The sequence below is a fragment of the Dendrobates tinctorius genome, unplaced genomic scaffold (genome assembly GCF_039654945.1).
Source record: "Dendrobates tinctorius isolate UK_male_01 unplaced genomic scaffold, ASM3965494v1 ptg000040l, whole genome shotgun sequence".
NCBI lineage: Eukaryota > Metazoa > Chordata > Amphibia > Anura > Dendrobatidae > Dendrobates > Dendrobates tinctorius.
The window spans coordinates 28,258,160-28,275,244 of record NW_027361708.1 but is presented as its reverse complement, the minus strand read 5'-3'; the positions used below and the strand labels follow the sequence as shown (position 1 = coordinate 28,275,244).

The following is a 17,085-nucleotide window of genomic DNA, read 5'->3' as shown; positions in this document are numbered from 1 at the left end:
TGTTGGTTCAGTATTTCCTGCATGTTGCATGCAACGGTGACAATTTTATGTTTGTTCTAGTCTTTTATTATGTTATTTGGTAAACGTTGGATGGACACGCATATATTTACTGACAATTAAATATGTTCCAATTTTCAAATCTCTTACGTCATTCGGTCATATGTTCCAATTTTCAAATCTCATACGTCATTCGGTCATGTTAGACCACAAATGTGCCCAGTAGTGTTCAAAATAATAGCAGTCCAATATGACTAACCAGAATAATCGCTGATTTTGGTATAAATGATATAACCACATGTCAAATTTACCAGTTGGTGCAGTAGATTCTAAGAAAACCAATAGACTCGGCATTCATGATCTGCAGGTTTTTGAGTCTCTGTATTAGATTATTTTATTGAAAGGTGGTGTGTTCAAAATAATAGCGGTGTGGAGTTCAATAAGGCCAGGTTCAGACTGCGTTAGGCAGCTCGTTCAACGCATAGCGTTGACGGGCGGCATTAACGCTCTATGGCATAACGCGATCGCGTTATGCTATATCGCTAGAACAGATGCTTCATCTGCGCTAGCGGTGACAGAGCCTCAGACGCTGCAGCCCACGTCCGAGGCTCCGTCACTGAATGACGGCACATCGCTAGCGCATGCCGATTATGGCATGCGTTAGCGATGCGCCCGATAATGGGGGTTAATGGCAGCGTTAACGGACTGCGTTACATGTGTTATGCCGCGGTGTAACGCAGTCCATCTAACGGACTGCCATAACGCAGTATGAACCCAGCCTTAGTGAGGTCAATCATTCTCTGAAGGAACAGGTGTGAATCAGGTGGCCCTTATTTACATGTTGTACAGGCATTTCTCCTTGAAAGCCTAAGAAATATGGAACGTTCAGAAGAACAGCATACTTTGATTAAAAAGTTGATTGGAGAGGGTAAAATTTATAAAAAGTGCAGACACAGGCTGTTCAGCTAAAATGATTTTCAGTGCTTTAAAATGGAAAGTCAAACCCGAGAGACATGCTATAAAATGGAAGACTGCTATTCGAGTGGATGGAAGAATAGCCAGAATGGCAAAGGCTCAGCCAATGATCAGCTCCAGGATGATCAAACACAGTCTGAAGTTACCTGTGAGTACTGTGACAGAAGACGCCTTTGTGAAGCTAGTCTCTGACCAAGAAGTCCCTGCAAAATCCCCCCCCCCCAAAAAAAAAAGGGCATGTTCTGAAGCGGATACAATTTGCCAAAGAACACATCAACTGGCCTTAAGAAAAACGGAGAAATGTTTTGTGAACTGATGAAAGTAAAATTGTTCTTTTTGGGTCTAAGGGCCACAGACAGTTCATCAGATAACCCCCAAACTCTGCATTCAAGCCACAGTTTACTCTGAAGCTGAAGCATGGTGGTGCATGATATCGGCATGTTTCTCTTACTATGGTGCAGGACCTATGTACCGCATACCAGGGATCATGGACCAGTTTGCATATATTAAAATACTTGAAGAGGTCATGTTGCCTTCCGCTGAAGAGGATATGGAAAATGAAATGGGTGTTTCAACAAGACGACCCTAAACACACCAGTAAATGAGCAAAATCTTGGTTCCAGTCCAACAAAATTGAGGTTCTGGAGTGGCCAGCCCAATCCATAGACCTTAATCCAATAAAGCACTTGTGGGGTGACATCAAAAATGACGTTTCTGAGGCAATGCCAACAAATGCCAAAAAATTGTGGGATGTGATCCAAGCAGCCTTGGCAGGAATAACAGTTGACAGGTGCCAGAAGTTGGTCGACTATACAAAAAGATGTGAAGCAGTTCTTTAAAACTGTGCGGAAACAACTAAATATTAGGTTAGTGATTCACAGGAATGAAAAATAGTACATATTGTGACCATGTAAAGACAAATGCAGACACCGCTATTTTTAAGAACAGCCCAATGTTCATTTTTAATTTTCTGTAAGGTAGTTAAAAATTCTATACATTTCTCTTCATGTTTGGAATGCATGGAAATAAAAACTAATATAAAGATTTTGTGTTTAACTCCATGTTTTTGAACACATTGTTATTATTTTGACCACTACTGTATCTGTTAGCTGAGGCCACCGACTGATGCTCTGAAGGAAAGATTCCTCGAGCTTGTAAATTGTCTTTCTTCACACTTCTCTCGGCTCAAAGCTTTCTTTCAAGGAACCTGTCATGTCCCCAAATGCTGTTAGCTACAGGTTAATCGCATTACAAAGCTCCACAGCTCCTTTACTAAATGCGAGGCTACCTGGATTAAACATGCTTTATTCTTCCCGAGAGCCGCCGGCTTTCAGTCATAGAGGTGTAGCTAGCACAGCTTCAGCCTGCACAAAACACTCAACAACAATACAGTAAGCGGCAGCTGTGAGTATACTCGACACTTTGATTGGCTGCTTGCTGTGCACCGATGCACCGCAGAGCAAACTAAGAGTCAATACCCAGTTTTGCTTTCAGCCATCGCTCACTGTGTACTGAGCAGTGACTGAAGCTGTGCCGGCCGCACCTCTGACTGAAAGCCGGCGGCTCCCAGGAGAAATAAAGCTTGTTTTCTGGTAGCTGTGCTTTCTTTAAGGTGCACAGGCAGAATTACTGCGCAATTAACCGGCAGATTAACCCTCTATCTGCAGGTTAATAGTATCTAGGGGCATGACAGGTTTCCTTTAGCTTGAACTGAATTAGTAGATTTTTTTCTTGATAGAGGTTCCAAGTTCCAGAAACCTTGGGGTGGACTAATTATGTAGGTGGATTCCAAAACCATATAATCTAAGGCATTGTGACGTTTATTGTGAAGTGAGCTGTCTGTATAAATTCCTCAAGATCTTTTCAAGAACGATTAGGTGTCATTCTTCTACTGACTAAAAGTCTGTTCTGGTCATGTCATGGACATACAGATGCCTTCCTCTTTTATAATTTCTTTGGTAGCTGTAACACATCCTGCATCTGTCATACAATGAAGGATTTACTACAAGCAGAGACCTTAAAAACTCTAGAATTCATACATAAGTTTAGTGGAAAATTGTAAAACATTTCATTTACAAACAATAACTATTTGCTACAGATATAGAAATTTCTGACTAGACATGCACACCACAATGGAGCAACACGTCACGATGAAGAAAACTGAACTAGACACCTAACTGGACATGTTTTAATGGCTTATGCTGTGTTAAAGGGGTTATCCATTGGTACACATTGTCCATGTCAAGAATCTTTTGTCGCTGGACATGAATCCTGAGAGACGCCTCTTATCTGATGGCATCTGCAGCTCTCCTTTTGATTAGCCAGCCTGGTGTGTCACATGTGCATCACGCCACAACGATAATGTCGCGCCAGGCCAACTAATCAAAAGAAGAGCTGTGAATGCTGCGTGTAGGAGGCTGTTCTCTGGGCTCCCATCCAGTAGCCACAGATCACCGACATGGATAGTGTCCTGCAGATCGATTTGCACCAACTCCGCTAGAGATCTTTAGAAACCACATCAAGACTACTTGCATGCTCCTTCTTGTGACCCGCCAGCATTGTTCCCTGTCAGAATGCCATAATACATTGATAATACTAATTTAAAACCCTACCTGACATACTCTAGCCTTGCTTGTTCCTTGTACTTGTCTAGACCTACTCCTCAGTGCTATAGAAAGTCCTGGGAGATTTGTTACCTTCTTGGACTACTACCACTTTGACTCCCACCCAAGATAATCCATCTCCTGCTCTCCAGCTATCAAATGACTAATAAAGTTCATACTACAAAAGGAGAGATTTGGCAGCCATCAATGCACCCTCAGACTACACCGCATGTAATGCAACCAGCAACACTGCATAAGGAGAGGATATTTAACCCTTCCCACACCTTATTGAGCCATACAGTGGTATCCTGTGAAGCGCCTTTACTTTCTTTTTCTCCACATATTGAAAGCATCTAGTTAAACCCACTTTATTCCATGAAATCTTCCTCCATCACACTGTCCTGCACCCAGATACTTGGACAAATTGGCTTGGAAACATTGTGTGGCAATTGTGGAACATTGTGAGCTGTTATTATTTAGCACACTACATTATTTACTATGTTTAAGGGGGTACTCCAGGGAGACAAAATATTTTCTTAATTGAATTAACCTAGGGAGAATGAAGCCATTATCTTCCATCCAAGATGCAAGTTGATGGTTTTAGTCACCGTTGTCCGGAAGCCGAGTAGTTATAAAATGTTCTAGTGACCTCAGAGAAACTGTTCCTCATCACTCTCCCTTCTGCCTGGGATGTGGAGTCACAGCTCCTGGGGGATGGCCTGATCCCAGCTAATTATTCAAGGTTGCTTTCCTGAAGAACATCATCCACGGAGCAGTTACCATCCTGTTGTATGCTCGTACATGCAGTTTGTATTACTTATGTCTGTCCCTGTATAGGAATAGGTAGAATGTAGCAGTGAATCTGACTTTGTCACAGGCTGCTACGCTCGGCACATTGAATTTAAAAGGGCAGAGCTCAGCAGCTGATCACAAGTTGAACTGAAAATGCCGAGCGCAAAAAGTGTTTGGTGTGCAGAGCGAAGCAGCCAGTCGTGATTTTACTGCTATTCTCTGCATATTCATATGCAGGGAAAAACCCATGTTCACTACTTACTGGCGTGCTGTCTGTGCAAGAACACACCATCCTACCAGTGGAGTGGAGGGGCTGTGATGGTGTTCGGACAGGGGCAGCCTTGAATATGAGCTTGAATCAAGCCATTCTCCAGAGCTGTGACTGAGCACCCCAGGCAAGAAGAAGAGTGAGGCTGAGCAGCTTCTGGTAGGTGACGTGAAGGCACCAGAAGATCTTAGATCAACTCTGCTTCCAACCAGCGGTGAGCAGTATGATATCTTCCAAACACTTGACTTGAAACTGGGATGGGTGAAAATGGCTTTATTACCTTTCTTGGTTACTTTTCTCTCCCTGGAATTTCCCTTTAATTTGTATTCATTCTGGTGTGTGCCTAATCCAGCATCCTTCACTGCACAACAGTTTTTTTTTTTTGCCTCTAATCTTTTTCAGTTATGTTTTTTGTTGTAGACTTTGTTTCATAAAGGTATTATTTCCTGAACCAATCTACTGGAATGTGTTCCTTGATTATAATTTGATATAAGAATAGTAACATAGTTAGCAAGGCCGAAAAAAGACATTTATCCATCCAGTTCAGCCTATATTCCGTCAGAAAAAATTTCCACATCTACGTCCTTCTAAAGAACCTAATAACTGTAAGATACAATATTGTTACGCTCCAGGAAGACATCGAGGCCTCTCTTGAACCCCTCGACTGAGTTCGCCATCACCACCTCCTCAGGCAAGGAATTACAGATTCTCACTGCCCTAACAGTAAAGAGTTCTCTTCTATGTTGGTGGAAAAACCTCTCCTCCAGACGCAGAGAATGCCCCCTTGTGACCGTTACATTCCTTGGTATAAACAGATCCTCGGATAGATGTTTATATTGTCCCCTTATATACTTATACATGGTTATTAGATCGCCCCCCAGTCATCTTTTTTCTAGACTAAATAATCCTAATTTTGCTAATCTCTCTGGGTATTGTAGTTCCCCCATCCCCTTTATTAATTTTGTCGCCCTCATTTGTACTCGCTCTAGTTCCATTATATCCTTCCTGAGCACCGGTGCCCAAAACTGTACACAGTACTCCATGTGCGGTCTAACCAGGGATTTGTACAGAGGCAGTATAATGCTCTCATCATGTGTATCCAGGCCACTTTTTTATGCACCCCATGATTCTGTTTGCCTTGGCAGCCACTGCCTGGCAGCACTGGCTGCTCCAGGTAAGTTTATCATTAACTAGGATCCCCAAGTCCTTCTCCATGTCAGATTTACCCAGCGGTTTCCCGTTCAGTGTGTAATGGTGATATTGATTCCTTCTTCCCATGTGTATAACCTTACATTTGTCATTGTTAAACCACATCTGCTACCTTTTGGCCCAAGTTTCAACTTATCCAGTTCCATCTGTAACAGAATACTATCTTTTCTTGTATTGACTGCTTTACATAGTTTTGTATCATCTGCAAATATCAATATTTTACTGTATAAACCTTCTACTAGATCGTTAATAAATATGTTGAAGAGAATAGGTCCCAACACCGACCCCTGCGGTACCCCACTGGTCACAGCGAGCCAGTTAGAGAATATGCCATTCATAACCACCCTCTGCTTTCTATCACTAAGCCAGTTACTTACTTACACACATTTTACCCCAGACACAGCATTCCAACCTCTTGTGTGGCACGGTATCAAATGATTTGGAAAGATCAAGATATACCACGTCCAGTGACTCACCTTGGTCCAGTCTATAGCTTACCTCTTCATAAAAACTGATTAGATTGGTTTGACAGGAGCGATTCCTCATAAACCCATGCTAATATGGAGTTAAACAGTTATTCTCATTGAGATAATCCAGAATAACATCCCTCAGAAACCCCTCAAATTTTTTACCAACAATAGAGGTTCAACTTACTGGCCTATAATTTCCAGGTTCAGTTTTAGAGCCTTTTTTGAATATTTGTACCACATGTGCTATGCGTCAGTCCTGTGGAACAGACCTCTTATCTATAGCGTCCCTAAATATAGAAATAATGGCTGGTCTATTACATTACTTAGTTCTCCTAGTACTTGTGGAAGTATGCCATCTGGACACAGAGATTTATCTATTTTAATCTTATTTAGCCGGTTTCACACCTCTTGGGTTAGATTGGTGACCCTTAATATAGGGTTTTCTATGTCTCTTGGCATTTCACCTAGTATTTCATTTTCCAGCATGAATACTGTGGAGAAGAATGTGTTTAAGGCTAGTTTCGCATTAGCGTTTACGGCCGCAGCGTTGGGCTGCGCACGGCCGCCGCTAAGCCCCGCCCCCTGCCGCACCTCCGCCGGTAGCTCTGCCTACGGACACATGACGCTGCATGCGTCCTGCGTCCCCTATCTTTAGCACTGGGGACGCAGGCCGTGCGCAGTATGCATTTGGCGGCGCATGCATCCTTTTGACGCTGCGCCGAGCGCACCAAATTGCAACCTGTTGCTTTTGGCGCTGGTCGGCGCAGCGTCAAAAGGACGCATGCTCCACAAAACGATACTGCGCACGGCCTGCGTCCCCAGTGCTAAAGATAGGGGACGCAGGACACATGCAGCGTCATGTGTCCGTAGGCGGAGCTACCGGCGGAGGCACGGCAGGGGGCGGGGCTTAGCGGCGGCCGTGCGCAGCCCGACGCTGCAGCCGTAAACGCTAATGTGAAACTAGCCTAATATATTAGTTTTTTCCTCGTCGTCTACACCCATTCTTTCCTCACAATTTTTTAGGGGGCCTTCACTTTCACTTATGATTCGTTTACTATTGATATAGTTGAAGAACAGTTTGGGATTAGTTTTACTCTCCTTAGCAATATGCTTCTCTGTTTCCTTTTTGGCAGCTTTAATTAGTTTTTTAGATAAAGTATTTTTTCAACTATTTTTTTTTTTTTTTTTTTACAATTCTTTATCAAATAATTCCTTTTCTAAGCAATTTTGGCTTGAGTCAAAATCATAAGGCCATTGGCCAGCACATGTGGGTAGAGTTTCGGCCGCACAGCTAACCACACTATATGACCTCACCCTTATTGATTGCTTGAGCCAGGGGATAAAGTACTGATCTTTAGAATTAAAAAGAACCAAATATCATCACATAAATACAGTTATTGTTGGAGTTTAGGTCCAAATAGGCACATAAAACATAATGACTTCTTCAATGAAATGGTCAAAACAATACTGGCATTGTCAATATACCAGTATTTCCTGCTGTATATTAGTAAATGGTCACTATATTTTTTACATGAATTTATAGATTTGTCATGGATTTCTTAGCATGAGGCTCACTTAACTTTTTTTTACTGAAAATGCGCTGATCTGTTTAGGTGTAATGATAAAGGCTGGCTTGTGTTCAGTGTGTGTTTATAGTGACTATTGCTACTTTCTCACCCGAGATATCACTTCCGTAAAGGGCGACATTTTCATTAGCTGATGGCCAGTAAGTCAGAGTAATGAAATTATGCTGATTTCATCTCTTGACCATGTAACCATAATTTGACATTTTTTAAGTAGAAGTGCTCTGTTGGTGCTTGGATTTTTTGAACCTGGGCTACTGCAAACGACATCATGAAAAGCCTACACATACTGTTTTGTATTTAATACATGGTTTTACACCTAACAGCACCTGCCTGAGATTGTGCAAGGTTCTATCTAATGCATTGACTTAGATCTGACTTATTCCTTAGCACATCCCAAAGATGCTTTATCAGAGATGAAAAATCTGGGAAATTTGCAGACGAAATGAATGCCTTTGACTCCTTTATCATGTTCCAATCTTGAAAAATCTTTGCAGCATGACAGGGTGCATTTTCCTACAAGAGGCCTATTACAAAAGAGAGTAATTCAGAAATGTTTACGTAGGTGATAAAGTGGTTATCCAGAACTATTTCATTTTTGTCTTATGGGCCTGAGAACTTAAAGGCAGGTAGTTGCGAACGGTCTCTGCTTGCTCAAAGCGTTCACAAACAGCTCCTGACGGCAATTCGACATCATACCGGTTAACAGCCGACTCCCCGCAGTCAGGCAGGAGGGATCCAGCTGTCAGTCAGCATAACATTGGCAGTCATCCCTTCTCTGCAGAGCAGAGTGTAAGAGAAACCCCTGCTCTATTGTTGTGACATCACTAGAAGCCGCAAGAGCAGTCCGGGACCTCTTTAAGCTCACGGAGATCTGCTCTGGCCACAACCGGCAGTTAGTTTGCAATTACCTGCCTGTAAGTTCTTATGTCGAAAAGAGAACAATAAAATGGTCCCTGATAACACCTTTAAATAAAAGTCAGGACACCCGTTTTTCCAGTAGAACATTTCCCACAGCCTTATACTGAATCCTCATTCATCCCCAAGTAAACAATGCACGAACCTTGCATGAGAACTGGACTATTTCTCCATGGTCCCATTCTGATGGTCTGCTGACCATTGAAGACTCTCTTGGCTGTGTACAGGGATCAGAATGGTCACTAGGTTTGGTCTGCAGCAATACAATGTGTGGTCGGATACATTTCTGTCATTCCCAGCTTTTTCTGCTACATTGGCTCATCTGAAGCAATAGTCTAACTTTCACCTCAAACACACATCAGGGAGGCTTGGGCACCCTTGATTATTTTGTCATTCCTCAAGTCCTCCTTTGGTTTACTTTTGTGGTTTGTAATAACCACTACATACCAGGGAGATTGTAACAAAAACATCATATCTAACCCCCTTCCCTCTACAAACCTTGCTGCTTTGGAGGTAGACCCCCTCAACCAACCATCACAATTTGTCTCTTGTCAAAGCTGCTCGTCAACACATGCCCATTTTTATTTTTTGCAACATCGACTTAAAGAATTATCTGTTCAATTGTTGTCTCATGTATCCCATTCTTTGAGAAGTGCTCTTATTATTCACTTCACCGGTCAATGATTTTGTGTACATATTATCATAGAGATTCTTATTTTTATTGTTGCCCTGTGGCCTTCAATCATTTTAGAGGCACTTAACATCTATTCTATCGTTTCTTACCTTGATTTTTTTTTCTTGTGTAGTTCTACGTGTTAGTGTATCTAATTCCAATGGACTGTAGTTTTTAATGGACAATCTTCATTGTGAAGTGCATGAATTTCCTATTGGCATGCATTTTTATGTATAAAGAGATTTTTATCTTCTAGTATTTGTCATGACAATTTTATAGTATTGAACTAATTTCTGAATTTGTTCATGCATGTGATTATACTGGAGTATATAAAAGTAATGATTTAAACAATTTAACTATTGGTCTTCATTTTATATATTCTAAATCTCTTTTATGCTTAAAAGATAATATGCAGATTTTTTTTTTTTCTTTTTGCAGCCTCAAATACTACAGTGTTCCATCAGCATCCCCAATTCTACAGACCACACTTCGGGAAAACTAATAGCCCTTCCATCTGCAGAGCTCCAAAGTATACCTAAAGACAACACCCAGCATCCAGCTTCTCATCATCAAAAAGGAGATACTGGAAGTTTGACTGTAATTCCTGAAAGAGAACTGAGTGACCTTTTGAGTATGCGGTTGAAGATCGATGATGTAGATGACAATCCTGAACATGATAAGGAAGAGGCTGGTAGTAACAATCATGAACAGCTTGATAATAACAAAAATATAAGACCACAAGAAGCTCCAGATCTTGTAACACCTTCTCCAGTTGAAGTCAAGAAAAACGTAATGTCCAAAGCTAATGTAAACTCTGCTACAGCATTGCCTGGAGAGATCCCCAAGTCAAAAACGTTAAAGCTCCTCAGACCCAAAATTCACAACGCCTTGGCACAGAAAGGCGTTACCAACTCTGTCTTATCAAACCCGTCCTCAAAAGAGTCACAAAAATTATCAATGACGTCAAGTCCTCCTTTGGTCCAGTCGTCAAATGATTCCCAAAGTATGGTACAGAAAATTCAGCCAACACTGAACAATTGTTCATCACATCAGCCTCCTAAGCACATTCCTTCAAATTCCGTTTTAAGCAGTGTGGATTCTTTAAGTTCTGTTGTTCACTCCCAGTCACTTATTACAATGCCAGGCACAAAGTCGTTAAGTCACAACTCACCACCGTCAGTCAGTAATAGCAAACTGTCATCTGAAGAAACCTTACCGAGCGAAATACAACCTCCTGCATCAGAAGCCTCAAAACCAATGAGCAAATTGATTCCCAAAAGTTCTATGCTCAGACCTCCGAGTAAACTTAAGAAACCGAACACTACCAAGGTTGATGCATCAAGTGACTCTCCAAAATCTCCAGTAAAATGTACACCTGCAGTCGTAACCAGACCACTGAGCAATAAAAGAGAGAGTCTGCAAGAAAATGTTGAAAGCTTAGTCCAAAAGAGACAATCACGTCTCCCTCAACCAAAGGCACATTAATGAAATAAAATTCATATATACGAGATAGATACATAAAAAAAATGATATACATTGAAGCTTCTTCAAGGAATAATAAACTGTTCCTCTATTCATATAATTAAAGTTTTTGTTGTACTGCATTAATTCGCATTTATCAATGTACAAATTATAACTAACCCCATATTGATTTTGTTTTTTAAGTTATTTAACTTTTCGACCTGAGGATCATACACCATTTGTTGTAACGTCGTGTTCCCTCCTAACTGGGGCAAATAATGATTTTTTGATAATGATTTTCTTACTTTTTTGCAGATCTTTCTGTTTAATTTTTTCATATTTTGTAAGACACATTTAGTTATGCCCCGATAACCCACTCTTTATAGTTACAACTTTATCAGCCCAGCTTGATATCTCATTAACCACATTTCATCTGTTAAAACCTTGCTTGCATATATCAACAACCCGGGTACTAAAGTCTACATTATACCAGTATATCATATATTTATTAGTAATGTACAGGTTTTTTTTTTGTCCGTTGTACATTCTTTTACATTTTCAAGTGCTATGCAAGTATGTAACTTATTTATCTAATTATTTGAGAGTATAAAGAATATTTATTGCATTAAGGTTAGCTTTTTGCACATTGCCCTTCTGGTTTATTTTTTTTTTTTTACAACTGAATAACAAGAAGTATTTATACATGATCATTCTACTGTACACGAGTCTGTATAATGACAATGTTTCTGCACATGCTCAACACAATGAACTTGGCTTTTCAGTTAGGCTGGAAAAGGTATTTTTATTATTAAATATATGGATGGAAATGGCAAAATTTACTAAGGGAGGGCTTTCTGTTATTCTAATATTATCAAGACAATTAGCCCAGTTACATTTAAATACAAAATTTAAAAAAAAAACCTTGCCATTAGCACAACTTAGAATTCTATTACTCCAAGTATACTATCAGATAATGTGGAGAAAGTGCAGAAAAACCATGTGATGATACTGTATCGCAGAATCAAAGCGTCAAAACTATATCGAGCGTTTTTAGGGTTTGATCCATACAGCACAGAAAAAGGACTTTTATAGAAAACGTCTGCATTTATTAAATGTTTTCCAACTCTGTAAGTATTCTTTTGGTTCAATGATCTATATCATGACAATGATCTGTTTCTCAGGCTAAGTTTATCATGACACAAAAAAGCAAAGGGGTACTTCCTATCTTCGTACAATACCAAAAGAGAGCTGATGGGAAATGTTAAAGGCCACAATGGGTTTATGGTTATGTATTCTTAGGTTGACGGCTTCCACGTCTAAATGGTTAAAATGAAATTGTGCCATTAGAGTGATTGTCCTCTTTTCAATATCTTGACACTCTTAGATCCGACTTTTGGTGCTGTTTATTTTTTGTATTTATTTTCATTCGCTAAAAGGTTAAATTATGCCAATTTAGCTTCTTGGAGCCAACATTAAGGGGGGCCGCATAATACTATATTATTGAGTGCAATGTAGAACCTCTATGTTCCCTCTATTGGCAGCTGTTAGGCAGGCAGACTTTATTTATATGGCTATGCAAGCTAAAAAAGAAAAATATTAAATTGATCAGCACAAGATTATGGACCAAAAATCTCAAAAAAATAAGTTTTAGGTTCATTTTAAAGAAAATCATTGTAGCATTGTATCATTGACAAGACTATTCGGTTACTCAACAGTTCCTTATGTCATTCACTTCATCTAGTGCCAAGTGGACTGAAAGTGACAATATCACCGACTTCCTCTTATTCTCACCACCACTAATGGGTAAAATACCAGTAGGGGCACCTAACATTCCTAAATCAATCCTTGTTAGTAATTTTCCATGGAAGTAGGCAAAATTCATATGGAGTTATATGCACTTTTAATGATCCGGATGTTTCTTTGGTTAAAGGGAATCTGTCAGTAGGAACAACCCTCCTAAGCTTTGTATATGGACATGAAGGTAATAGGAAGCTGAATGAAATGATACCTTGATATCTGCGATCCCATGTTTTATTCCAGAGAAATCCATAGTCTCCCTCCATAGCTTATTTTAAATAAAAGAAGGCGATCTGAAGAACAGACTGTCATTCATGAAATGTCTCACTCGTAACACCCCCCTTTTCTTTTAAAATCAGCTCTGGAGGTAGGTTCTTGTTGAAAACAATGGCCCACCCATAGATCTTAACAGCTCATTTACTTATTAGGTAAAATGTAGATTTTTCTTTAATAAGACATCGGATCCCAGCTGTCAACATCATTTTATTCAGCTTCCTATGACCTACATGCCCATGTGGACAGCTTAGTAGGGTTGCTTCTACTGACAGATTCCCTTTAACCTTATATTACTATGGTATATCTGGTATTATTACTTAATTCTGAGAATGGTTGTATTTTTTGCTAGGTTTTTGAAGAAGTTAGAGATTTGCTGCTAGGTTTATACAGTATCTTGCCTCACACTATAAGGCCAGTAATTGAGAAGTTCTATTATTATTAGTTTACTTTGGTCATTTTTTGTGCTTGTTGCTGAGATAGCTTCACGTTTTATATTGTAAATATTTTCCTCTTGTCTGTGAAATTCTCAAAGTTCTGATCCATATTTGGTCATTATTTTTAGGTGTTTTTCTCTTTAAATGATTATTCCTGCTTGGGCGTGATGTCACCTCCCTCAACTCCTGACACTAAAGTGAGTGAGGCTGGTGACAACACTTCTGCTGCCAATGGTCAGCTGCATGATACATGCTGATTGCACATCCATGCTAAAAGGTATCAGTAGATGTAGGACAGGTGTAAAAAAAAATTTGCGCAAACGTCGAGCAGTTACCAGTGGATTTGACGTCACTGCCCCCCCCCACTCATCTCACCATGCAGTAGTAAGAGGAGCTGTAATAACCCTTTAAAGTTACAGATTTTGTTCATTCTAGTTATTGTAAAAGTAACATATTAATTTCAAAGTATACGGTAAATATATTATTCTATGTTTTTTCTCAAGGCCAGTTTAACCACTTCACCATCTCTTTATTTGGTGGATCCTTTTGCCTGGGTTCCATTATTCATACAGTTTTTAGCACAACATGGCTACTTTTCTATACATTACAACCTGTTTTAGTCCCACTAGGTGATGGCGCAAGATCGCTCTCAAGTGACAGTTATGTAGGTGCTCTGAAGAGACCTTCATTAGAATTGAAAAAAATGTGTATTTCGGACCTTAGATACCCAAATACCTTGAGGTTTGTGTATGTTGGCGTGATGAGCTGCTTTTTTTTAGGCATATACCTTACATTATGGCCATGTTAATCTTCCATGAGGAGGCAACCTTTACTATTACACCTTGTCTGAGATCGGGAGGGAAGACCCAGTTGGATGACTGTAATTCTTTACAACCCTACAGCAACGTGAGCAAAAAAGACATTTGCTAAACTGCCCTGTATCTATTTTGTAGAAACAGTGCATGATTTTAATTTCATGGAGACACAGGCCCTGTCAAAATTGTCTCTACGTTAAACTGCTCAACTACGGTCTTTCCTATCTCCCAGCAGAGCACTATGCCTGATCCTAGTTTCTCCAAATTTGCCAACCATAGGGAGGCACACATACATTTTAGATTCTTGGCGCCTCTACCAACTTTAGAATGTTTTACTGACATTAATGTGTAACTAAATTAAGAGAAAAGGCATGGGAAAGAGAAATGTTATATGCCCGAGTGCCTTCATTTAGCGGAATCTGTATTATGCTTTTTGTGTTGACCATTTTTGCCCTCTCTGATGTCATCCTGTGTGACCCAGCTCTAACAAGTGTTTACAGTAAGTTGGTCTAGACGTAATCCATTAATGAGCTAATAGGCTACTCTATAATTTACTGACACCATCCTCTTGTATAATAATTTGTGCAATATCTTTAATAAGGAAAGGAAATAACTACTGTAATGTCTGAAAGAGCGAGTAATAAATTAATGTAATTGGGTGGGGGGACTATATGCACTTTAAATGAGCTTTACTGCTTGGAGTTGTGCCTAAAATTATCAACTTGCCTCCTGTTGTTTGGCTTTCTTTCCATGTACAAATAATAATAAAAATTGTACCTGTTTTATAATTGCTGTGTCTAAATTGTCTTTAAAAAGAAAAATAAATATCACATCTTTGTAACAAGTTTGCTTAACTTATTTATCTACTTGATACATACTGGAGCCCCTACACTTAAAGATGCAATCTTCTCTATTTCGATATATATCTACACACACATTTTCTTGGCCAAAAGTGTTGCACGCTTGAAATTGTTCCATAAAATGAAGTATTTCTCCCAGAAAAATTTTGCAATTTCACGTTTTGTTATACACATTTTTTTTTCTTTTGTATTGGAACAAGGTGTTCAATGGGCTTTAGATCCGGACTCATTGCTGGCCACTTTAGATCCCTCCAGTGCTTTGTTTCCATCCATCTCTGAGTGCTTCTTGAAGTACCTTTTTGCCCGTTTTTTGTGTTCCAATATACACGAAAGAAATAAACCCAATTATAACAAAACATGTAATTGCAATAATTTTCTTGGAGAAATACTTCACTTTCTGAAAAATGTCAAGGGTTTCAACACTTTCAGCCATGAGAGAGAGAGAGCGAGCTGTAGAGTACCTGTCATTGCCGAACATTTTGCGACTAGTACAAATTTTGGTTTTCATAAAATTTTCTAATTCAGAATTTTTAGATTTTTTTAGTGGAATGTTTCTATGGTTATATAAGCATTTCTTTAGTACAATTAAAAACATTACAAGTATAATGATATAAGCATTTTTGCGCTTTTTTAAGCATTTATTGACTAATACATCAGGTTTATACAAAGACTCATCATCATTGTTCATACTTATTTTTCAAGACTGCTATAATTTCTTGTAGCATGCTGTATATCAGTTTCTGGGCAAAATCCTGACTCATGACATCCCGTTATTGCCCAATTAGTGCTTGGGGTTTATCACAATGAGGCCACGTTCAGTTGTTCAGTAGTTAATTAGTATATTACATCAGTATTTGTAAGCCAATGTCAGAAGTTGGTGAAAAGTGGAGTGGTGACGTGTTTCTACACTGCTCAAAAAATAAAGGGAACACTTAAACAACAGAATGACTCCAAGTAAATCAAACTTCTGTGAAATCAACACCCATCTGTGGACGTCGGGCCCTCAGACCGTCCTCTTGGAGTTGGTTTCTAACCGTTTGTGCAGACACATGCAAATTTGTGGCCTGCTGGAAGTAATTTTGCAGGGCTCTGGCAGTGCTCCTCTTGTTCTTCCTTGCACAAAGGCGGAGGTAGCGGTCCTGCTGCTGGGTTGTTGCCCTCCTACGGCTCCCTCCACGTCTCCTGGTGTACTGGCCTGTCTCCTGGTAGCGCCTCCAGCCTCTGGACACCTCGCTGACAGACACCGCAAACCTTGCCACAGCTCGTATTGATGTGCCATCTTGGATGAGCTGCACTACCTGAACCACTTGTGTGGGTTGTAGAGTCCGTCAAATGCTACCACGAGTGTGAAAGCACAACCAACATTCAAAAGTGACCAAAACAGCCAGAAAGCATTGGTACTGAGATGTGGTCTGTGGTCCCCACCTGCAGAACCACTCCTTTATTGAGGGTGTCTTGATAATTGCCAATAATTTCCATCTGTTGTCTATTCCATTTGCACAACAGCATGTGAAATTGATTGTCAATCAGTATTGCTTCCTAAGTAGACAGTTTGATTTCACGGAAGTTTGATTTACTTGGAGTTATATTCTGTTGTTTAACTGTTCCCTTTATTTTATTGAGCAGTGTATTATACTTTTCCTCTAATTGTTCCATTCCTGGTTTTGGCTTGCAAATACTGATGTAAAATACTGACCAATCATAGGAAAAGTATAATAGAAACACATCACCACTTCTCCACTTTTCACCCACTCCTGACACTGGCTTACAAATACTAATGTAAAATACTGACCAACAACTGAATGTTAGAACGTGGCCTTATTGTGTTTCTTATGAAAGATTAATTGTACTTCAGTAATCATAAAAACATGTAGAGGAAGCATGTAGTGCTCTAAAAATTTCCTGGTAGATGGCTGCGCTGACTTTGGTATTGATAAAACACAGTGGACCTACA

At 39.8% G+C, this 17,085-nt stretch overlaps 1 protein-coding gene across 3 annotated transcripts in view; it reads left to right on the top strand.

The window, feature by feature from the left end:
* CCSER2 (coiled-coil serine rich protein 2) overlaps nt 1-15,115 on the top strand; it is a 221,251-nt gene extending 206,136 nt beyond the window's left edge. The window contains exon 10 of one of the 3 annotated variants that reach the window (XM_073574879.1): nt 9,927-15,115. In XM_073574879.1, the coding sequence (XP_073430980.1) occupies nt 9,927-10,973 (1,047 nt within the window). In that variant the 3' untranslated portion in view covers nt 10,974-15,115. The remainder of the gene's footprint in view (nt 1-9,926) is intronic. The other 2 variants (XM_073574881.1, XM_073574880.1) reach the window with 2 other exon arrangements.
* Nucleotides 15,116-17,085: the final 1,970 nt, after the last annotated feature.